The sequence below is a fragment of the Octopus sinensis genome, linkage group LG12, assembly GCF_006345805.1.
Source record: "Octopus sinensis linkage group LG12, ASM634580v1, whole genome shotgun sequence".
Lineage (NCBI taxonomy): Eukaryota > Metazoa > Mollusca > Cephalopoda > Octopoda > Octopodidae > Octopus > Octopus sinensis.
In genome coordinates this window covers 14,739,401-14,765,187 of record NC_043008.1, presented here as the reverse complement: position 1 = coordinate 14,765,187, position 25,787 = coordinate 14,739,401, and the positions used below count along the sequence as shown (strand labels likewise).

Sequence of the window (25,787 nt, the reverse complement as noted above, 5' to 3'; positions counted from 1 at the left end):
GTCTACCAAATCCACTCACAAGGTTTTGGTCGGCCCGAGGCTATAGTAGAAGACACTTGCCCAAGGTGCCACGCAGTGGGACTGAACCCGGAACCATGTGGTTGGTAAGCAAGCTACTTACCACACAGCCACTCCTGCGCCTATCTTGGCTACTGAATAATTGTCACATATTATATTTACAGATAAATTCCGCTATTTACATAATATTGAGGTCTCTTTCTTTTTTGTTATCTTACTGTTTTTACCAATATATATATATATATATATATATATTATATATATATATATATATGTAGGTCCCGGGTTGAGTCGGGGTTAACCACAGTAAATAAGGTACTCAATACATAGCAGAGTAAATTAATTTATTTTATAGAAGGAGCTTCTACAGGACTAGAACTGTTTCATTCAAAAGAAATCATCAGGAAGCTAGCTTCCAGCTCCTTCTATAAAATAATATATATATATATATATATATATATATAGTAGAATAAGAAGTAGAAAGTCTTTGGTACAATATTATATATTTGAAAAACTGAATAGGAATGGGTTTTCTGATAATTTTTCCACTTTAATAATTAGAAGTTTGTAAGTTATTAGGTGTAACTTACAAGGTATATATAAAATATATACAAGCATATAACTATATGTGTAGAAGCTCATTGTATGTACACGTGTGAGTGTGCAAGTGAGAATGTATTCTTCCATCGTGACATGTGCATGCTGGCTGTACACCAAGAATCACTGTTCAAATAAACAGTGTCACTTGTTGCCAATTCTCTTGTTTGTTAAATTAGATGGAAATAAAAGCTTGCTTGGAAACAGGTGACGATTTGTGACGGGAAAGGAAATGAGCCACAGAAATATCTGCTTCGACAAAGCTTCCATTTGACTTATGCAAGTATGGACAACTGGACGCTGAAACAATGAGGATAATGATGGTGTATTATATATACATATATATACCAGAGACCGAGACCATAACCCGTCGCCTCTACCTGGAACGTTGTCAGACCACCTGTGCATACCTTCCTTCTTGGGACACAAAACTCCACTTGTGAAGACCTGTTGAGGCAAGTGAAAATTGAAATCGATCAACATCAATGGAATTTGTAGTTGTGATACCAGTGCCGGTGGCACGTAAGAGAACCATCCGAACGTGACCGTTGCCAGCACCGCATTGACTGACCTCCATGCCTGTGGCATGTAACAAACACCATCCAATCATGGCTGTTGCCAGCCTCGCCTGGCCCCCGTGCCGGTGGCATGTAAAAAGCACCATCCGAGCATGGCCGTTTGCCAGCTACAGCTGGCACGTAAAAAGCACCCACTATACTCACAAAGTGGTTGGCGTTAGGAAGGGCATCCAGCTGTAGAAACACTGCCAGATCTGACTGACCTGGTGCAGCCTTCTGGCTTCCCAGACCCCAGTTGAACTGTCCAACCCATGCTAGCATGGAAAGCAGATGTTAAACAATGATGATGATGATGATATATTTCCTATTTCCTGCACCAGCTTCACATAGAAGCCCCAGTCCATCCAAAGTGCCTTGGATCGCAGGACGGTCTGTTGTGCTTGAGGAGACCTACTGAGTCAAGTACATCAACAGCAAAATAAATATCAAATGGAAATTGTAGTTGGATACCTGTGCCGGTGACACGTAAAAAGCACCATCCGTACGTGGCTGATGCCAGCGCCGCCTTGACTGGCTTCCGTGCTAGTGGCACGTAAAAAGCACCAACCGATCATGGCTGTTGCCAGCCTCTCCTGGCACCTGTGCCGGTGGCACATAAAAAGCACCCACTACACTCATGGAGTGGTTGGCATTAGGAAGGGCATCCAGGTGTAGAAACACTGCCAGATCAGACTGCAGCCTCCTGGCCTCCCAGACTCTGGTCGAACCATCAAACCCATGCTAGCACGGAAAACAGACGTTAAACGATGATGATGATGATGATGATACATATTGGGCAAAGACAGCTGTGTAAAGAAGTGCCAATCCCTAACTGTGGAGGGAACCTGTGGAAAAAGCAGACCCAGGAAAATATGGGACGAGGTGGTGAAGCACGATCTTTGAACGCTGGGCCCCATGGAGGCAATGACAAGTGACTGTGACCTTTGGCAATATGCTGTGCTTGAGAAGACCTTCCAAGTCAAGTGAAATCATAGTCATGACTGATGCTGGTGGCATGTAAAAAGCACCCTTCGAACCCTGGGCCGCATGGAGATGATGACAAGTGACTGAGGCCACTGGCTGTACGCCATGCTTGGAAGACCTATCAAACCGAGTTAGATCATAGACGTTGCCACTGCTGCTGGTGTTGCATAACTGGCACTCATGCCAGTGGCACATAAAAAGTATCGATTACACTCTTGGAGTGGTTGGCGTTAGGGAGGGCATCCAGTTGTGGAAACCATGACAAAACCAGACTGGAACTTGGTGCAGTTCTCCAACTGACGAGTTACAGTCAAACCATCTAACCCATACCATCATGGAAAGCAGATGCTAAATGATGATGATGATATATATATATATATATATATATATATATATATATATATATACATATATACATACATATATACATATATACATACATATGTATATATATACATATATATATGCATATATATGTTTATATATATATGTATATATATATGTATGTGTGTATATATATATATATATATATATATATCATCATCATCAATCGTTTAACGTTCGTTCTCCATGCTAGCATGGGTTGAACGGTTCGACCGGGAATCTGGGAAGCCAGAAGGCTGCACCAGGCTCCAGTCTTATCTGGCAATGTTTCTACAGCTGGATGCCCTTCCTAACGCCAACCACTCCGTGAGTGTAGTGGGTGCTTTTTACGTGCCACCCGCACATGTGCCAGGCGAGGCTGGCAACGGCCACGGTCGGATTGGTGCAATTTACGTGCCACCGGCACGGAAGCCAGTCGAGGCGGCGCTGGCATCGGCCACGATTCGGATAGTGCTTTTTACGTACCACCAATCCAGGGGTCCTGGCATCTGCCGGGTGCCAGTCATAGGATTGGTTCAATTTCGATTTCGATTTCACTTGCCCCAACATGTCTTCGCAACATATATATATGTATATATATGTAAATATAGGTGAGAAAGTTGGTGTGTGAAAGCACGTGGTTGAATATATAGAAAATAGTAAAAAGTGAAAAAACTACAGAAGGCTTGTTTTAAAAGGTTAAAAAATATATATTTGAGTCATTATGTCAGAAGAATGTTATAAATTTTTTTCATACAGTGACATAGTTTTTGAAGAAATGACTGGTTTCGTGTATAAGTTTTCAAATTTCTCAATTCATTGTAATGTATCATCTAGATGTGTTGTGTGCAACTACAAAACATTGTTATGATTTCGTTCGTTAAGAAATGTTAACGAACGAAATCATAACAATGTTTTGTAGTTGCACGCAACACATCTAGATGATACATTACAATGAATTGAGAAATTTGAAAACTTATACACGAAACCAGTCATTTCTTCAAAAACTATGTCACTGTATGAAAAAAATTTATAACATTCTTCTGACATAATGACTCAAATATATATTTTTTAACCTTTTAAAACAAGCCTTCTGTAGTTTTTTCACTTTTTACTATTTTCTATATGTATATATATATATTTATATTTATATACACTCTGCAAGGTAGTTGATAGCATGAAGGTCAACCAGCATAGAAACCTTGCTGCTAAAACAGACAATAGAGCCTGATGCAGCTCCTGGCCTAACCAGTTCCAATCAAACTGTTCAACTCATGCCAGCATGGAAAATGGATGTTAAATGATGAAATGATATCTTAACACATTTCATTTGATATGCTGATTATTCTAGTAACAACAGCAACAATAATCCTTTCTATTATAGGCACAAGGCCTGAAATTTTTAGGGAGGAGGCTAGTTGATTACCTTGACTCCAGTTTATGACTGGTACTAATTTTATTGACCCCGAAGGGATGAACGGCAAAGTTGACTATGACAGAATTCATAAGTTCTGAGCTCAAATTCCACCGAGGTCAACTTAATAATAATTTAGATGATAACAATAATCCTTGCTAGTAATAATCCTTTCTGATAATCCTTTCTGTTAATAATCTTTTCTGATAATAATGATCCTTCCTGGTATAGATACAAGGCCTGGAATTTAGGTGGAGGACGATAATCAATTACATCGATGCCAGTGCTTGACTGGTGCTTAAATGGTGGTTCAGTCATGCAACTCAGCGTTCAGAGGGTGAGCTGATTTGCGCAGTCCTTCTCCCACCTCCAATTCCCAGCTGGCGCAAATACACAGGCAGACAGCTGAAGACCTGGGCAATGACAATAAAGGAGGATCTCTCCGAACTATCAAGTCCACAGGTGGTCGGTCTGCGCAAATGGAACCGCGAATGGCTTGCTATCTCCAGTGACCTCGCACGGGACCGTCAAGCTTGGGCCGCCACGGTTCGTGATGCTGTTAGGACCAGAGAAGAAGCCGGCTCAACCCGCACTGGGTGAACGCCGTCACAAGTACAAGTACAAGTACAGTGCTTGACTGGTACTTAATTTATTGATCCTGAAAGGACGAAAGGCAAAGTCGACTCTCGGAGGTATTTGAACTTAGAACGTACAGATGGATAAAGATGCTGCTAAATCTTTCTCTCGCAGTCTTGTAGCTCGTCCTGATTCTGTTAATGGTCAGCCTTCACTAAATGGTTAATCTCAGAAAGAGCATGAATGAAGAGAGAGAGAGAGAGAGAGAGAGAGAGAGGGGGAAAATGCGAAGTGACTAATTTTTAAACTCAACGATATGTTAGCAATATTAGTAGTAATATTATTATTATTATTATTATTATTATTAGTAGTAGTAGTAGTAGTAGTAGTAATAGTAGTAGTAGTAGTAGTAGTAGTAGTAGTAGTAGTAGTAGGAGGAGGAGGAGGAGGAGGAGGTAGATTATATGAAATTCTAAGAGAACTATTTGTAACATAATTAAGAATGTATGTTTGTTAATTGGTTTAGTAGGTAAGGAGACAGGTAGGTAGGTAAAGACGTTGGTAGGCAGGTAGATAAAAAGGTAAATAGGTAGGTAGGCAGGTAGGTAGATAGGTAGGTTGGTAGGCAGGTAGGTAGGTAGGTAGGTAGGTTGGTACGTAGGTAGGTAGGTAGGTAGGTAGGTAGGTAGGCAGGTAGGTAGGCAGGTGGGATTACCTGGGTAAAGGGTCTGACGTCAAGCATGTTGGTGACTCATAGTTTTCAGTTTTCTTCATGTTCTCCTAAATCATTCTAAAACAACGGCCTGTCTTTGAATCTGTCTCACACCAAAAAACAGCAGAGCGGCCAATGTCAAAGGTCAACTGGTGCACCGAAGGTCGCCTGAATTGACCAGGTTTTAGAAGTTAGATATACAAAAAGGTTTGGTTTGAAAAACAAACAAACAAAAAAAAAAAGAAAGAAAGAAAAAAGAAAATGAAATAACAGAAAATAATAAAAGAAAAAATAAACAAATAATAATTGTAATAATAATAATAATAATAATAATAATAATAATAATATAATAATAATAATAATAATAATAATAATAATAATAATAATAATAATATAATAATAATAGTAATAATAAAAATAATAGAAATTATAATATTAATAATAAAAATAATTGTAATAATAATAAGAATAAGAATAATGATTTCTTACATCGGCACACAGCCACAAATTTGGGGGAGGGGTGTAGTCAATGGTAAAAACCCTGTTACGCATCCGGCTCTATACTTTATCGACCCAAGAAGAACGAAAGGCAAAATTGACCATTGCATGATTGGAACTCAGAATGAAAAATTCCACAATAAATATTATAAAACTTTTAGCCTGACATTCTACTGATTCTACCAAATTCACTGCGATTGAAATAATAATAATTATAATAATAATAATAATAATAATGATAATAATAATAATAATAATAACATGTTTAAACCATGTTTGTGTTCTCCCAGTCAACAGCCTAATCGTTACTGGTACTTTAAACTCTTCGGTTGCATATTTGTGTGAATAAAATTGTTTTTCTTTAGAACAGAAAAAAGTCTATCGTTATTTCTTCTTTTGCTGGTGTCTCAAATTTAGGTTAAATCAGTGTTTCTCAAAGGGGGAGGGCTATGGGACGGTCGGACAAGTTGTTTTGAGAAAATTTGGTTTAAATGTTTGACAACTCAGCACCGGCCATTGGATGGGGGTGGGGGCGATTTGCTCGTAATAAATATAGAGGAATGTATGAAGAGTTTAAAAGAACAAAAAACGGAAAAGATACAACATAAACAAATAAGTACAGGTGTGGAAGAACAAGGAACAATTTCTTGTAAATTAGAACAAAATCTCTCCTCAGGTAAATAACAAAGAGAATGAAGACAACAAAGATCAACTAAGATTTACAGTTTTTCAAAAAGCAAACAAACAATTAATAGGCAAAATTATGCATCCGTGGTACCATAGATTCTCAGAAGAAGTTTTAACGACACAGAAAGTTAGGGTCACACTATAAATGACATGGAAGAGATAGAATGCTAGTAAAAGTAAAATTTAAGACATTATACTGCACTTAAAAAAGAACAACCTCAAAGATTCTAGTGTTTTCTAAAATCAAATACCCCAAAAATGCCTACTGGTGCATCTAGTTGCACTTGAACACAAGCTGAGAAGTTGTTAATGGCAGAGAATCATGAAGTGCTCAGCTCAATCGAGCCAGAAAATCTTTCCAGTCTTATTTCTTTCAAATATTGAATATTTTGTTACACTTATTTACTTACTATAAAGTGTATGCATGCATGCATGTATGTATGGATGGGTGGATGTATGTATGTTTGCAATGTGCCAGGATGTAGAAATACCAGGGCTGGTGTCCAAGAGCACAGTAAGCACAGGGGAAATGAGGGACCCCTGGTCTTTGTCAAGGCGTCCCTCTAAGAGAAGGCTAACTCATATATAAAACCTGCTGCTCTACTGAACTGACAATCTTGTACTTTGCTTATCATTAGGTTTCTTGGGATTGTTAGCGAGTCACTGTACCATTGCACAAGCATGGCTGACACTTAACATCTCTCAGTAATGGTCATGATTGCCTAATGAACAGACAAGCCATCACCATCATTGTTTAACGTCCGTTTTCCATGCTGGTATGGGTTGGACGGTTTGACCAGGGTCTGGGAAGCCAGGAAGATGTGCCAGGCTCCAGTCTGATCTGGCAGTGTTTCTACAGCTGGATGCCCTCCCTAACACCAACCACTCCATGAGTGTCGTGGGTGCTTTTTACGTACTACCAGCACAGGGGCCAGAGGAGGCTGGCAAATGGTCACAAATGGTTGGTGCTTTTTACATGTCATTGACACGGACTATGTATTTATATATGTGTGTGTGTGTGTGTGTTTGTGCACCTTTAACATTTTTGATATGTCCTTCCATATATGTATATAATGTCTCTCACCCTTTGCCTTTGAAATTTTTAAGCATACTGTTTTTCACACTCTACATTATCTTTTGTCTTCGTGACCCTAGTGGAAGTTTCATATTTATCTTCTTTGTATCTCTTTGAGCTTTAACAGTTAATAAAGAAAAAAAATTATTATTATTATTATTATTATTATTATTATAGGCGTAGGAGTGGTTGTGTGGTAAGTAGCTTGCTTACCAACCACATGGTTCCGGGTTCAGTCCCACTGCATGACACCTTGGGCAAGTGTCTTCTATTATAGCCTCGGGCCGACCAAAACCTTGTGAGTGGATTTGGTAGACAGAAACTGAAAGAAGCCTGTCGTATATATATATATATATATATATATATATATATATATAATATATATATATATATGTATGTGTGTATGTGTGTGTATATGTTTGTGTGTCTGTGTTTGTCCCCCCAACATCGCTTGACAACTAATGCTGGTGTGTTTATATCACCATAACTTAGCGGTTCAGCAAGAGACCGATAGAATAAGTCCTGGGGTTGATTTGCTTGACTAAAGGCGGTGCTCCAGCATGGTCACAGTCAAATGACTGAAACAAGTAAAAGAGTAAAAGAGAAAGAGAGTTATCATCATTATTATTATTAACGTGGAGGGCTGGCAGAATTGTTAGCATGCTGGACGAAATGCTTAGTGATATTTTGGTCACCACTATGTTTTGAGTTCAAATTTTGCCATGATCAACTTTATCTTTCATCCGTTTGGGGTCGATAAATTAAGTACGAGTCAAACACTGGGATCAATGTAATTGACTGTCCCCCTCCCCAAAATTTGAGGCCTCATGTCCATAGTAGAAAGTATTATTATTACTATTATTATTATTATCATTATTAAGGCGGCAAGATGGCAGGCTCATTAACAGCATTTCATACATCTTTATGCCCTGAGTTCAAATTCTGCCAAGGTGAACTTTGACTTTCATCTTTCAGGGTCCCTAAAATAAGTACCAGTTGAACACTGGGTCAATGAATCAACTAGCCCCACCGTCTCCAAAAGTTCAGGCCTTGCGCCTATAACAGAAAAGATTATTATTATTATTGTTGTTGTTGTTATTATTATCATTATTATTATTAAGGCAGTGAGCTGGCAGAATCATTAGCACACCAGGCAAAATGCTTAGCAGCATCCCATCTATCTTTATGTTCTGAGTTCAAATTCTGCCGAGGTTGACTTCGCCTTTTATCTTTTTGGATGAAAATAAATACCAGTTGAATTAAGGGGTCGATGTAATCAAATTGTCCCCTGTCCCAAAATTTCAGGCCTTGTGCCTTCAACAGAAAGGACTACCATTATTATCACTATTACGAAGTATTTACACAGTGACGATCTTGTTAACATTGGATTGTTTAATTGCCTCCTTATAAAGTTGTAAAACCTCAGACACAGTACTTTCTGCAGGATATTAGTTGTTACCAGAAGTGTTGCTTTTTGCATTATCAAAATGCTGAGACAGATTCCAATAGTCAGAAGGTGTTTTATTATTTCCTCTGCTTTAGCAAAGGCAGAGGTATTGTTTTCAGTCATGTTTGTTTGTTTGTCCATGGACAAGATATCTCAAGAACAGCTGGATGGATTCAGATGAAACTTTCAGAGATGTTTGGCCTTTTGACTGGCATGAACTGATTCGATTTTGGGATTGATCCGGTACCGGACAAGGATTCTGGATTATTTTACTGCTTTTTTTACTTAATTTTTGAGAGCAGTCAAGTTTATTTCAGATATTCCTATTTTAAAAATCATCTCTGGCTATTCGTTGAGAGGATGTTGGTGTTGCCTTGTTGGAGGTTTGCACTCTCTGAGTGCTCTTGTTATTATTATTTATATAGTTATTATTTTTAAGAAATATATAATGATACCAACAGCAAAATATAAAGATAAAATAGACTTAAAATAAACCAACAAATGTAATTGAATAATATAAAGTTCAGCACTAGAATAACCAGGTTTATTAATAAACCTTAATTGATCAACACATCACATGCCTACGTACAGTGTCTCGCTATTCCTCTCACTCTTATCAACTAAATTTGTCTCCGTGAACTACCAAGGAAGCCTCATTAGTTCACAGCCTGACCTGCTAAAATAGCAACTCAAACTTCCTCAAATCCAACCTTACACTCAAAAATATAACAATGTAGTCTAGTGTATATTACCCTAAAAAAACATGAGATGGTCTTGGCTGGATTGTCTTTGACTATAGGTCTCCTAAATCAGAGATGCAATCACGACGCCCAATCTTTGTTGTGGTCAGATGGTTTGTGTAATTCAATGATACTGAGAGCTATGCCTGTGGAACAGAAGCCCTTAGGAGGGCCTCCCATGTTTGACAGGTCAAAGTACAGAGGCTAGGCAACTACAGACCACCTATTCCCAGAGTTAAAGAAACGGGGTTTACATAGGGCCAACAACCCTACCTTAGAAAAAAGGTAAAGTTATGGAATCAGTACTAACAATAGGTGCAGGTGTAGCTGTGTGGTAAGAAGGTTGTTTCTCAACCACATGGTTCTGGGTTCAGTCCCATTGCGTGGCACTTTGGCCAAGTGTCTTCTATTATAACCTCAGGCTGACCAAAGCCTTGAGAGTGGATATGGTAGATGGAAACTGGAAGAAGTCCATTGTACATAGATGTATATATCTACATTTGTGTGTCTTTGAGTCTGTGTCTGTCCCCACCACTATTCAACAACCAGTGTTGGTGTGTTTATGTCCCTGTAACTTAGTGGTTCAGTAAGTTATTTTTAAAGCTTGGTACAAGAGAATAAGGTAGAGGCGCAATGGCCCAGTGGTTAGGGCAGTGGACTCGCGGTTGGAGGATCGCGGTTTCAATTCCCAGACCGGGCGTTGTGTGTGTTTATTGAGCGAAAACACCTAAAGCTCCACGAGGCTCCGGCAGGGGGTGGTGGCGAACCCTGTTGTAATCTTTCACTACAACTTTCTCTCATTCTCTCTTTTCCTGTTTCTTGAGTAACGCTGCAATGGACTGGCATCTCATCCAGCTGGCGGGAACATATATGCCACAGAAACCGGGAAACTGGGCCCATGAGCCTGGCTAGGCTAGAAAAGGGCGAAGATAGACAAAAGAATAAGTACCAGGCTTTAATAATAAGTTTTGTGGTCGATTTGTTCAACTGAAACCCTGCAAGATGGTGCCCCAGCATGGCCACAGTAAAAAAATGACTGAAACAAGTAAAAGATAAAAGAAAACTGAAAACTCCCAAAGCCTGAGAAAGGAAGGCCTGCTGTTTAGGAAAGGCTACATCTTAACCCTTTCGCATTTAAACTGGCCATATCTGGCCCAAATATTTTACCCATTTATGTTCAAACTGACCAGCTCTGGTTTCTCACATTTACCCTACAATGTCATTCTAAAGATATACAATCAAATCATCGAAATCTTAAAGCTACAGGAATGGCTGTGTGGTAGGTAGCTTGCTTACCAACCACATGGTTCTAGGTTCAGTCCCCTCTGCGTGGCACCTTGGGTAAGTGTCTTCTACTATAGCCTCAGGCCGATTAAAGCCTTGTGAGTGGATTTGGTAGACGGAAACTAAAAGAAGCCCATCGTATATATATGTATATATATGTATGTGTGTGTGTTTGTCCCCTCAACATCGCTTGACAACAGATGGTGGTGTGTTTACGTCCCTGTAACTTAGTGGTTCAGCAAAAGAAACTGATAGAATAAGTACTAGGCTTACAAAGAATAAGTCCTAAGGTCGATTTGCTCGACTAAAGGCAGTGCTCCAGCATGGCCACAGTCAAATGATTGAAACATGTAAAAGAGTAAAGAGAGAGTACTACAATATAATACATGATTAACCTGAAACAATGTGACTAAATAAGCATCACATTAGACAGAGTGAAGGTGCGTGGCTTAGTGGTTTGGGTATTTGGCTCACAATTGTAAGGTCATGAATTCGATTACCAGCGATGCATTGTGCTCTTGAGCAAGACACTTTATTTCCTGCTGTTCCAGTCCACCCAGCTGGCAAAGATGAATAATACCTGTATTTCAAAGGGTCAGCCTTGTCACATTCTGTGTCATGCTGAATCTCCCTGAGAACTACATTAAGGATACATGGGTATGTGGAGTGCTCATCCACATCATCATCATCATTTGACATCCATTTTCCATGCTAGAATGCGTTGGACTGTTTGACCAGGGTCTGGGAAGCCAGGAGTCTGCACCAGGCTCCAATCTGATCTGGCAGTGTTCCTACAGCTTGATGCCCTTCCTAACGCCAACCACTCTGTGAGTGTAGTGGGTGCCTTTTTATGTGCCACCTGCACAGGGGCCAGGGGAAGCTGGCAACAGCCACGATCGGCTGGTGCTTTATTCGTGCCACAGGCACGGAAGCCAGTCAAGGCAGTGCTGGCATCAGCCATGTTTGGATGGCGCTTTTTACGTTTCCATTTGATTTTTATTTTGATGTTGATGTACTTGACTCAATAGGTCTCCTTAAGCACAGCAGGTCACCCTACGATCCAAGGTAAGTACAGCAGGCTGTCCTGTGAGCCAAGGTACTTTGGATGGGCTGGGGCTGCTATGTGAAGATGGTGCAGGAAACAGCCATGAACTCACGTTATTTGTCAAGTCTTCACAGTCACAGCATATCTCCAGAGGTCTTGGTCTTTCATCATTGCCTCTGAGAGGCCCAACGTTGGAAGGTCATGCTTGACCACCTCATCCCATCTCTTCCTGGGTCTACCTCTACCCTGGACTCCTTCAACTGTTTGGGAGTGGCACTTCTTCACACATCTCTCCTCATCCATCCATAGTACATGACCATATCAGCGCAAACATCTCCCTTGCACACCACATCCAATGCTTCTTATGTCCAGCATTTCTTTCAGGACGCTTACACTCTGTCGTGTGTGCACACATGCACATTAATTTCACAAGCAGGCTGTTCTGTTGATCAGATCAACAGAAATCCTCATTGTCATAACCAATGGAATGCCCTTAGTAGTACATTAGACGGAGCAATCTGAATCCAAAATGGTTAAGGAAAAGACAGCCCCAAAATAAGAACAGTAGAAAAATTTCATTGATGGCTGATGCTCCATAGAAGCAGTGAAGGGCTTAAGCAAGTAAGTCAGGGTTGATATAAGGTTAAACTGCAATAATGTTCCCTGATCCTGTGAACTAGTAAATTGGGTTGCAACCCTGGAAGCTACTCTGCCTAATTGCCACTTTATTTTTTTACTGTGTTTGTTTTTCTCCATCACCATAACAACCACCAACATCACCAACACCACCACCAACACCATTATCACCATTCTCATCATCGTTGTTGATGTCATTGTCATCATCATCATCATCATTTCCATCATTGTCGTCATCACCATAACCACCATCACAACTACCACCACCACTACCACCACCACCACCACCACCACCACCACTGCTATCATCATTCTCATCATTATTGTTGATGTCATTGTTGTCATCATTTTTACATCAGTGCCTTTCATCCTTTCGGGGTTGATAAATTAAGTAGCAGTTATGCACTGGGGTTGATGTAATCGACTTAATCCGTTTGTCTGTCCTTGTTTGTCCCCTCTATGTTTATCCCCTTGTGGGCAATAAAGAAATAAGATTATTACATGCAGGCCATGGGGTTTGATAATATTTTCTGAAGTAGTATTCTACAGACAGATACCCTTCCTGTTGCCAAAATTTGTTGTTGTTGTTTCTTTGGGTTTTTTTTTTTCGGTTTTTTTTATTCCACTGGTTTTGAGACATTGAAACTGCAGAGTTGCTATGGAACTCTTTATAGATGCGAATAACTTTCACTGCTGTTGAAGCAATGCCAATGTAAAGACAATCAGATACACACACACACGCACACACATACAAAGAATTACATGCACAAATAAAGGTGTATACATACACACATGCATACATACACATTTACATGCATATACATTCACACGCATATATATATGCTGACACACACAAAAGGCTTCAGTATAATTTCCATCAACAACCTAACTTTGCTCACAAGGCATTAGTCATGTCAAGGTGCTGCACCGTGGGTTTGATCCCAAAACCACTCGGCCATGAAGCAAACTTCTAAACCACACAACAGAAATAAATGAAATTAAAAAAACAAGCCAGTTAATTAAAATTTTCAGGGATGACATAAGGATGGCATTTGATCAGGGGTACGTACAGGGTTTACATTCACAAAAGGTATAATGCACACACTGCAGGACAAATGGCAACCCTCACCTGTTAGTTTACCAATTATAATTCTTGGATATTCCAAGAATATTCAAGGATAACTAACAAATGGAGCATCAAAAATTGAAGCGCCGTAAATGAAGCACGTTTTTTTGGGAATTTTGTCAGAGTAAGAATGTGATTGAAAAAAGTTCAGGGAGATATTACCTCTGCTGGCAACAAAGGGATTCTCTCTCCAAGTGAAGGGTAGATTGTATGTTGCTTGGGTACAATGTGCTATGTTGCATCGTAGCAAAACATGGGCATTGAATGTGCGTAGGCTGGAAAGAAATGAGGCATGCATGAAAGACAGTGCACAAATGAGCTGAGAGATAAACTGTGTAAAAGTGGAATGAAATGTTTGGAGTAGTGTATGATGGAGAAGATTTAGCTGGTTACAGTACATTATGTGATGTGATGTGGTTTGAGGGGAAATGACGGTTTGGTAATGAAGAAGTGATGAGTAATCCAAGTAGAAGGAACCTGCAGTAAAGGAAAGGAAGGTCAAAAAAGAGATATTTAAAAAAAAAAAAGAAAGAAAAAAGAAAAAAAAGGATGAGAAATGGTTTCAGGAGATTGACCTTTGTAAAAGAAATGACGAAGGACTGCAAAAAATATCAAGACAATCTGCTGGAGAAGATTCAGATAACCAATGAAAGTAATGGCCAATAGAAGACGTAATTTGATGATGAAGGATAATGATGATGGTGACGATGATGATGATAATGATGACAATGATAATGGTGGTGGTGGTGGTGGTGATGATGATGACAACGATGATGGTGATGGTAGCAGTAATGATGATTATGATGATGATGATGGTGATTCAAATGTTTTGAGAGCGTGATACAAGAAAATTCATAAATCGGAATATGTTATCGAAATTAATTAAATAAATGGAAATTTGTGAAGTAATGACAAACTGGAAAGCTAATTACAAAGAAACTTTTGTAAAAAACAGTAAATTAGGAAAATGATCAAAATACAAGAAAATTTATAAAGTATATTTTTGCTTTAAACCCTTTTGAGACCATATTCGTTATCAATATGCACTAACAGCATATTTGAATTAATTTGGGAAAATAAAGGAATTGAAGAGATTATAGTAAGAACAACTTCATCGTTTATCTGGTGGATAAATTAGGTTCTTAGATGTAATTATGACAAGGTTTTAATTTAAATACAAATACTTATGAATGAGGTATTCTCTGTTGTAGAAGCAGAAGCAGTATCAAATTATTGGAATAAGGAAAAAAAGATAAAAAAATACGTAAAGTATACTAGCCATCTTAATATGGCTAACCACTAGGGGTGGGGGGTGTTACTGTAGCTTTTTAGCCCCAGGAGATCATCGTCTCCAGCTGGCTTTAGACACAATCCTGTGCCCTTTAATGATATTCGCAAAGGGAGGTTATCCCCTCTCGAAAACCTAAGTGATACGCATGGACTGCAGTTTCGAGATTATTGTCTCTTGTAAAAAAATAATACTACAGGAACTCAAAGAAGTCTGCAGAATACAATTAAAAGGCGGTGAGCTGGCAGAAACGTTAGCATGCTGGGTGAAATGCTTAGTGGTATTTCGTCTGCTGCTAGGTTCTGAGTTCAAATTCCACCGAGGTTGACTTTGCCTTTCATCCTTTTGGGGTCGATAAATTAAGTACCAGTTATGCACTGGGGTTGATGTAATCAACTTAATCTGTTTGTCTGTCCTTGTTTGTCCCCTCTGTGTTTAGCCCTTTGTGAGTAGTAAAGAAATAGGTATTTCGTCTGTCACTACGTTCTGAGTTCAAATTCCGCCAAGGTCGACTTTGCCTTTCATCTTTTTGGGGTCGATTAAATAAGTACCAGTAAAGCACTGGGGTCGATGTAATTGACTTAATCTGTTCGTCTGTCCTTGTTTGTCCCCTCTGTGTTTAGCCCCTTGTGGGTAGTAAAGAAATAGGTATTTTGTCTGTTATTTCAATTGTTTTATGTTAACAAAAATTTTCTCAGTGTGCAAGCTGCCAGTGGCACACAAAAAAAAAAAAGAAAAATTCACCCAATCCACTCTGTTAAGTGGTCAGCATAAGGAAGGGCATCCAGCCACAGGAAACCATGCTGAAGCAGATATTTGAGTTTGATGTGGCCCTATGACTCACTGGATCCTAACAAACCTTCCAAACCATATCAACAGAAAACAGATGTTAATTGAAGATGATGAAAAACCATTTCTAGTTTACGCAGACTCTCAATGGGTTGTGTTACCGATGCAGTTCTCATTCCAGTTATATCTAAGTGGATGTAATGTTTTAGAATCTACATAGTGTATACAAGAGCTTACCATTTAAAAGTTTCTCATTTTAGTGGACAGAGGATAAAAAACAAAACATGTAGAGGCTCAGTTAAAACGAAGCTAGCTACAGAGCAGAAATTACTGGACTTTCCAATGGACTGGTCAAGCGTCTAAATGCATTCTACAAGCGCAATCGTAATAAACTATTGCATTCGTGTTATTAAACAAATGGCGTCACAGAAAAAAAAGTAAAGGTATTTTGAGAGGGGTTTCTCGAAAGAAAACCAATTAGGAGGAAGTATTAATACAAACTGACTAGTATCTAATCATATAATAATAATAATAATAATTATGAAGATGATGATGATGATAATAATAATAATAATAATAATAATAATGATAATAATAATAATAATAATAATAATGATAATAGTAATAATAATAATAATAATGATAATAATAATAATAATAATAATAATAATAATAATAATAATAATAATAATAATAATAATAGAGGAGTTACCTCAATCCTTTATATATTATAAATAATAATAATAATAATAATAATAATAATAGTAATAATATAATAATAATAATAATAATAATAATAATAATAATAATAATATAATAATAATAATGATAATGATAATAATAATAACAACAACAACAATCCTTTCTACTATAGGCACAAGGCCTGCAATTTGGTGGGAGGGTGTTAGGTTATGCTTCCTATTTTCCCTTCTCTACTTCCTCAAGTTTTGTCCATTCATTGGCCTCAATTTGTCCAGTTTGTTCTCCTAAACAAACGTGTAGAAATTAGCCAACATCTGTAGATTATCTATAACAAATTTTAGGAAGAAGATGATCCATTTTTCGTTTTTCATCCATGGTTTCAACCCTTGCCGAAAACTGGCCCTGGTTCTGTGTTTACATTCTCACATCTATTCAGTTTAGTAAAAAGAGATTGAAAGAATAAGAATCGGGGTCAATTTGCTTAACCAAACCCCTTCAAGGGGATGCCCTAGCATTGTCACAGTTCAATGACTGAAATAAGTAAACGGTAAAAGATAAAGAATTTTGTTTTTTTTTCCCATATTCTGAAGTTCGTCCAAAACATTATTCTATACTGATCATGTACAGGAAATTTACCATAGGAATTTCAACCATGTTTTGTGGTCTGCTACCACAACAGCTCCTCTATAGGATCCAGTTAGCTCAAGACATCATCAGGAGGAACCACGTCCAGTTTCGGCCCCTACTCCTCTACCGTTTTGATGTGGCGGGGCCCCACCTTTCGGAGGTGACTTCAGCTCTGGTGTTGGGTGCATGTCTTCTTTCTTCTGTTCCCTGGCCTCTTCGATGTAGTGTCAACGAGTGTCAGCGACTGACTGACTGACTTGTCAAATTTTTTTCCCTTTAAATACCTGCAGCTAGGCTCCAGCAGGCAGCCCCAGCAAGTTGTCATGTGACACTGTCTCAGGAAATTTACCATAAATATTTCTATCCCAGGAAATTTTACTATTAAGGAGGCATACACAAGCGGGCTGTAAACGAGCTAATTTATTTTAAAGAAATTACCATTCTCTAAATGGTAAGTTGGTGAAAGCATATGGCTTAATGGTTTGGGTATTTGGCTTAGCATTCTAAGGTTGTGAGCATCATTACCAGCACTGTATTGTGTCCTTCAGCAAGACACTTTATTTCACATTGCTCCAGTCCACTCAGCTGGCAAAAATAAGTTGTACCTATATTTCAAAGGGGCCAGCCTTGTCACATTCTTATTTCTTTACTACCCACAAGGGGCTAAACATAGAGGGGACAAACAAAGACAGACAAAGGTATTAAGTTGATTACATCCGTGGAATAAGCTGCCAGACGAGATGGTGAAGATGCCAACGACCACTCGGTTCAAAGTCTCCCTTGACCTCAAGTGGCTTGAACTCTTTACATGAACACCACCCTGTACATAACTCCATGTCCCCCTACATGGCCTTGCTTTTTTCTTTTTGAGCCAAAAAATTAACTAACTAACTAACATTGACCCCAGTGCGTAACTGGTACTTAATTTATGGACCCCCAAAAGGATGAAAGCAAAGTCGACCTTGAAGGAATTTGAACTCAGAAAGTAACAGCAGACGAAATACCTATTTCTTTACTACCCACAAGGGGCTTTGATGAGTTGTAGTGCACCTGAGCACTATACACAATAATTTCATCATCATCATTATTATTATTGAGTGAGAGAGCAGTGCATACCATCAAAGTGACAGTGGGGTAAAATATACGAACCCCAGGATACCCATCATGACTACCCGTCTGATAAGGATACGCCAGGCACATGCATCACAACCATATGTGCATGACATGGTGATCTCATATCAAGATAAACAGCGCATAACCTTGCAGGTGGGGCCCAGTTAGAATTTTCTTCTGGTCGAGAAACTCATCCCACTCAAATAAGTATCAGTTGAACACTAGGGCTCATATTATCAACTATCCCCCTCCCCTGAAATTGCCGGCCTTGAGCTAAAATTTGAAACCAATATATATATATATATATATATATAATATATATATGGACATAATGTATTTTTATATCACACCTACACACAGAGGTAAATATGTATGCAAAGAAGTGATGTATGTAGACATCTATTATATATGTGTGTGTGTGTACATGTATGTATGCATGTTTATATATGTGTATGTATGTATACGTATATACCACACACACATATATTTATATGTATATATATATATGTGTGTGTATATATGTATATATATATATTGTGTGTATATATATGTATATATATATATGTGTGTATATATATATATGTGTGTGTGTGTGTATATATATATATATATGTATATATATATATATATATATATATATTATATATATATATATATGTATATATATATATGTATATATATGTATATATGTATATATATATATATATGTATATATATATATATACACACACACACATATATATACATATATGTATATATGCATATATATTATGTCTATATGACAGCTAATCCTATTAGAACTACTATCAAAAGAAAGAACGGAGGTACAGGAACTCGGTGGAATTTTAATAAGATTTGCTCAGAGTTAAGACAATCCCCTGGAGCAATTCTTGCCTTGAAAGGATGATTAAAAGATATTTTTCCAAAGCTCCTGTTTTCTTTTCATTCTACAAAGAGATATTTCTTTCTTATCTTGAAATATTTCTTCACTTGCATAATAAAAGATTTCTTCTGTTTGATCTGCTGCCCTGGAGGGCAATTTGCATTTTGTTCAGAAGTTTTCATATTTCTGCACAACATGAGAATTCGCTAGTCTTTTACGGTGTTTTGCTGAGATCTGCAACTGGTTGAGATGTTAAGATGCCAACTTAACCAATAAATTAAGGAATATTTCATTATTATTACTTGGAATCTTGGGAAGGTTTTTTTTTTCTACTTGGTATCTAAGGTAAGACATGTATGCAAATCTCAACAACATACTACACGATAATGAAGAGGATTGGTTCAAACCTCATTTAAAGCAGCCCACAAAAAAAGGCTCTTATGGAGACAAATTCCACAGTAAGACAAAATATAAGGATATGACTGCCAATATTTATTTCATCATAACCCATAGACATAGGAGTGGCTGTGTGGTAAGTAGCTTGCTTATCAACAACATGGTTCCAGGTTCAGTCCCACTGTGTGGAACCTTGGGCAAGTATCTTCTACTATAGCCTCGGGCCAACCAAAGCCTTGTGAGTGGATTTGGTAGACGGAAACTGAAAGAAGCCCGTCGTATATACGTATATATATATACTCCTCCATATTCTAGAGAGGCCTTAAGCCAACAGGTTTTGGGATCTGATGATACACCGTAAAACTAAGTGCATTATGGACATGAAACCCAGGGTAATCCCATAAACTAGCCATATCTAACTTTATATACATGTATATATATATATATATATATAGCACCATCCAAACATGGCTGATGTCAGCGCCACTTCGACTGGTTCCTGTGCCGGTGGCACGTAGAAAGCACCATCCAATCAGAGTCGACACCAACCCCCTCTGGCTCCTGTGCTCGTGGCATGCAAAAAAAGCACCCACTACACTCTCGGAGTGGTTGGCGTTAGGAAGGGCATCCAGCTGTAGAAACACTGCCAGATCAGACTGAAGCCTGGTGCAGCCTCCTGGCTGCCCAGACCCCAGTCAAACCATCCAACCCATGCCAGCATGGAAAATGGACGTTAAATGATGATGATGATGATGATGATGCTTAGGTATATTGATTCTAATAACCTGCTGTTAGAATTCAATATACATATGTTTCAGAGAAAAACACTGGTCAAGAACAGAGTGTAATAAGAGATTATATAAATGAACAAGGAACAAGAAATGACAGAATGAACTTTATTAGCCTACAGCTGTTTCTGAAATAAGGTGCAATACACTCATAGTTGAGTGCTTGTGTATCACCTTATACCTTCATCAGAGCTTCAAAAATGAAGTGCAATTTTATTTGAGAAAACAATTACAGATATGTGTGTGTGTGTGTGTGTGAAAGTTGTCTAAGAGACCATAAGTCAGAAAAAATGTACTTGTATATTTGTCAATAGAGTGGGTATATTAATTGATGTGTACAGTATTATACATCCATTTTGGCTGATTTTACCAATTGCTTTCATGCTCGCAAAACTGATTGGTAATATCGACTGTAATGGATAGATAATAGGGTCCACTTCAATTAATATATATATATTTCGTTTTTTGATTTGGTTTGCAAGATTCTTTATATGAGTTCGTGTGTTGAAACATATTCTGATGTGTCTGGGGAGAGTCATTTTCTTTTTTTGTGCCTTATAATGTAACACACTCACCGGTAAAATTTACACTTATTTCTTATTTTTATTTTCCTAAAATTTTCGTTGCGTCTTGCAACCTTTTCAAGACTATTGAAAGAGTCAAGACAATTGAAAAGATTGCAAGATGCAACGAAAATTTTAGGAAAATAAAAATAAGAAATAAGTGGAAATTTTTTACCGGTGAGTGTGTTACATTATAAGGCACAAAAAGAAAATGACTCTCCCCAGACACATCAGAAAAAAAAAAAAAAATATATATATGTAGTAGCATACAATAAGATATTATATTAATATATTAATATGTTAAGTTATATTAAATACGTTATACTATAGGTATCTATAGCAATTAAAACCAAAAAGGTAACATTAATAAAGGAGGGTGCAAAATAGCACCAACGATTGCTAGAAATGAGAGCCAAAATTTAACTCAAACAGCCACACAAAAGTACTAACCTCACAAAACATTTGGGACTGTGAGCAGAAAGCCACAAGATCTTTGTTTGGTGAGATAAACTCACAGAATGAAGTAGTTTGATAGAACCTTATCACATGATTTCGAAACTTCATCAATATGATCTTGTTTCTCATCAGAGGTTCCACAATTATTTCGGGTTAAAAGAGACTGCCTGCCTTCCATTCAAGATATATATATGGACAATATCCACATTCTAGCCTATCTGGAGCACCATTTATCAGAAACAGATGTATTACACATGCATCCTGGTTCATACATGTATTTCCATAGAAGTTTAAGTGAGAATAAATTTAAGTAAAAATTTGCACATTTCCACAAAGTTGGGAAAAAAGGGGTTTTGTTTTTTTTTCCTCCCCAGTTTGCAGTGTGATACTTTTACCATTGTTAAAGTAGCCAAGGGTTCACCTGGGTCTAAAAAAAAATACAAAAATAAGAAAGGCATAAAATAGTTAAATGACTATAAGTACTAAATGCTACTATGAATAACATCGACAACAATAACCACATCAACATCAACGACAACAGGAACAACAAGAACCACAATATCATCATCAGCATCATCATTATCATCTACGACAACAACTATCACATGCCAATGAAAGAGCTTCTCCGTGACAGCTCAGCTTGCTGAAAATAGCAGCTAAATTACCCTCAGGTCATACCTTGCCGACTTTGAGTATAAAGGAACACACTACGTGATGTAGTCCAAGATGACCGTGTTTGAAACAAAATAGATGAGAAGGTCACCAGTGGAACACCTTTGATTATACAGCTACCAAATCTGGGCTGGTTTGGGGAGGAGGAATAGCCACCAACTACTACTACTACTATTACTGCTGCTACTACTACTACTGCTGCTGCTGCTGCTACTGCTACTACTACCACTCCTACAACTACTACTACTACAAACAGAACCTGAAATGGGGTTAGAAAAGCCAAACAATAAAAGGGTAAAGTTGTCACAACTCATTTATATAACTGAGTGAAACTGGAGCAACGTGAAGTAAAGTGTCTTGCTCAAGAACACAACACGCAGCCCAGTCTGAGAATGGAACTCACTACCTTACGATTGTGAACCCGATGTTCTAACAATTGAGCCATGCGCCTTCAAACAACAATAAGAACTCTAACGTCTAACATCTCCGTATTTATAGTTTCAAATTTTGGCACAGAACCAGCAGTTTTTGAGGGGAGGGGAAGTCAATTACATCAGTCCCCCTGCTCCACCCCATAATATTTGACTGGTACTTATTTACTTATTTTATCAATTCCCCAAAGGAGGAAAGGCTAAATCAACCTTGGCAGGATTTGAACTCAGAACGTAAAGACAGACGGAATGCCGCTAAGTATTTTGTACGGTGCGTTTAATAGGTTCTGCCAGCTCACTTGTCTTAAACTTGTCAATGTTAATGATAGCCATGATGGTACCACCATCTTGTATCTCCTTATCATCATAGCCATAATTACTACCACCAACACCACCACCAACACCGCCACCACCACCATCACCACCATCACCATTACCATCACACCATCACCACCACCACCACACCATCATCACTACCACAGCAACCACCACCACCACCACCACCAACAACACCACCACCATCACCATTACCATCACCACTACCACCACCACCACCACCACCACCACCACCATCACCATTACCATCACCACTACCACCACCACCACCATCACACCATCATCACTACCGCAGCAACCATCACAACTGCCACCACCATCACTATTGCCATTACTATTATAATGATGTTGATGGTGATGAAGTTCTCTTTATTAACCGCACGAGCTCAAAGAGATGAAAAAAAATATACCAGACTTTCGTTAGAGGCATCAAAGAAAGAAATGGTGAACATCTACAAATGATGAAGGTGGTGGTGAGGCTGGGTGAGAGACATTATACAATATATAGAAGGATGTATAGAGGATTTCAAAGGGTAAATATATTCCAGGCAGTGCCCCAGTATGGCCACAATCCAATGACCAAAACAAGGAAAATATTAAAAAAAGATGCACACGCACACATATATATATATGGGAAGCACTCCGTCGGTTACGACGACAAGAGTTCCGGTTGATCCGAATCAACGGAACAGCTTGCTCATGAAATTAACGTGTAAGTGGCTGAGCACTCCACAGACACGTGTACCCTTAACGTAGTTCTCGGGGATATTCAGCGTGACACAGAGAGTGACAATGCCGGCCCTTTGAAATACAGGTACAACAGAAACAGGAAGTAAGAGTGAGAGAAAGTTGTGGGGAAAGAGTACAGCAGGGATCACCACCATCGCCTGCCAGAGCCTCGTGGAGCTTTGAGGTGTTTTTGCTCAATAAACACTCACAATGCCCGGTCTGGGAATCGAAACTGCGATCCTATGACCGCGAGTCCGCTGCCCTAACCACTGGGCCATTGCGCCTCCACACACATATATATATATATACACACACACAAACATGTGCACACATATATGCTGCACATACATATATGTGTGCACACACACCCACAGATATTGACATGAATTTAAAAATATATAATAAAGCGCAATAATTACAAGACATAATTTAAAGAAATAAAACCTGAAAGATTTGCTTAACTACTTCTCAAACTGAGTTTGAATGCAACCAAATGCAACAGTAAGCATTTTTGAGATATCTGATTTTGAAAAATGTCAACACTTTGAGGGTATCATTTTATAAATTTGGTATAAAGTTTTAATTTTAATTCTACTAGCAGTCTATCTGTTGCAAGTTCTTTATATTCTAAACTTAACAGCTTTTGTAGCATTCCAACTTCTTCAGAGAGTATGTGGCACCAGAGATGTGGAATTTTGCCAATTAACTGTTTGCTTGAATTGCTCTTAACATTTTTTTGCTATTTTCCTGAGGAAAGATTTTGTTGTCTTTTACAAGAAATTATTCCTCTTCATCTGTTTGTTTTTTTTTGGTGTTATATTGCATTTAGTTATGAGGAAATATTACCATGCTCAGAAACAGGTTAGTGTTGGCAACAAGAAGGGCATCCAGCCATAGGAAATCTGCCCTAATAAACTCAATCTGATCTATGCAATCATGGGAAAGAGGACATTAAAAATAATGATGAAAATTATGATTAAGTACATTTTCATTGAAATCCCTAGTTTCTTACAGAATCAGGACGTATACACAGAGAGAACACTATAAGAATTTCAGAAATTTTATTCTTTTAATGATTTCAGGTACTTACGGCTATGTTGGGGTACTGCCTTCAAAGGTTTATTTGATCACATCAACTCTAATACATATGTATCATGTTAGCCTAGTAAATATTTGATTGGCCACAGAACTGATGGAGATTCAAGTTGAACACATTTATTGCTTGTAGGGACACCGTATTTTGTTTGACAACCATGGTATACTACCAAATTATATTAAGGTTTATAAGTCAAGACACTGCCCAAGCTTTAGCTTAGTTGGGATTGAACCCAAATCGACAGGGTTGCAAAGCAAGCTTCAAAGCCAGGAACCACACCTGCATCTCCCTTTACTCTCTTTTACTTGTTTCAGTCATTTGACTGTGGTCATGCTGGAGCACCGCCTTTAGTCGAGCAAATCAACCCCAGGACTTATTCTTTGTAAGCCTAGTACATATTCTATTGGTCTCTTTTGCCGAACTGCTAAGTTACAGGGACATAAACACACCAGCATCAGTTGTCAAGCAATGTTGGGGGGACAAAGACACACAAACATATACACACACGTACATACATACATACATACATATATATATATGTATATATATATATATATATATATATATATCATCATCATCATCATCATCGTTTAACGTCCGTTTTCCGCGCTAGCACGGGTTGGACGGTTTCGACCGGGGTCTGGGGAGCTCGGGACTGCCCCAGGCTCCAGTCTAGTCTGGCAGTGTTTCTACAGCTGGATGCCCTTCCTAACGCCAACCACTCCGCGAGTGTAGTGGGTGTTTTTTACGTGCCACCTGCACAGGTGCCAGAGGGTCTGGCATCGGCCACGTTCGGATGGTGCTTTTTATGGGGGGGGTGCAGAAATATAGGGGAGCACCAGGGAGTGGGTGGTTTCAGAGGACAGTACTAGGCAAGTAGAACGTAGGATATCGAGAGAGGGGTAATGCATGGTGAAATAGCGTATTGAGAGGGGGGTTCGTGGTGGGGGGGTGCAGAAATATAGGGGAGCACCAGTGGGAGGGGTGGTTCAGAGACAGGTTCTAGGCAAGTAGAACGTAGGATATCGAGAGAGGGGTAATGCATGGTGAAATAGCGTATTGAAGAGGGGGGTTCAAAGAGTAGACACCTATAATGGCGGTGGGGGGGTGCAGAAATATAGGTAGCACCAGTGGGAGGGGTGAGCACCAGTGGGAGGGG

At 38.6% G+C, this 25,787-nt stretch overlaps 1 protein-coding gene across 4 annotated transcripts in view; it reads right to left on the bottom strand.

Annotated features, from left to right (window-relative positions):
• The window catches only part of LOC115218085, a 98,475-nt gene that overhangs the window by 20,356 nt on the left and 52,332 nt on the right, over positions 1-25,787 (bottom strand). Inside the window, exons 1-2 of one of the 4 annotated variants that reach the window (XM_029787866.2) lie at positions 13,922-14,034; positions 5,225-5,389 (exon numbers count right to left, since the gene is read on the bottom strand). The exons of 1 other annotated variant lie outside the window; for it this stretch is intronic. In XM_029787866.2, the coding sequence (XP_029643726.1) occupies positions 5,225-5,283 (59 nt within the window). In that variant the 5' untranslated portion in view covers positions 5,284-5,389; positions 13,922-14,034. Of the gene's footprint in view, positions 1-5,224; positions 5,390-13,921; positions 14,035-25,787 lie in introns of those variants that run through there. 2 more of the 4 variants (XM_029787864.2, XM_029787865.2) reach the window with 2 other exon arrangements.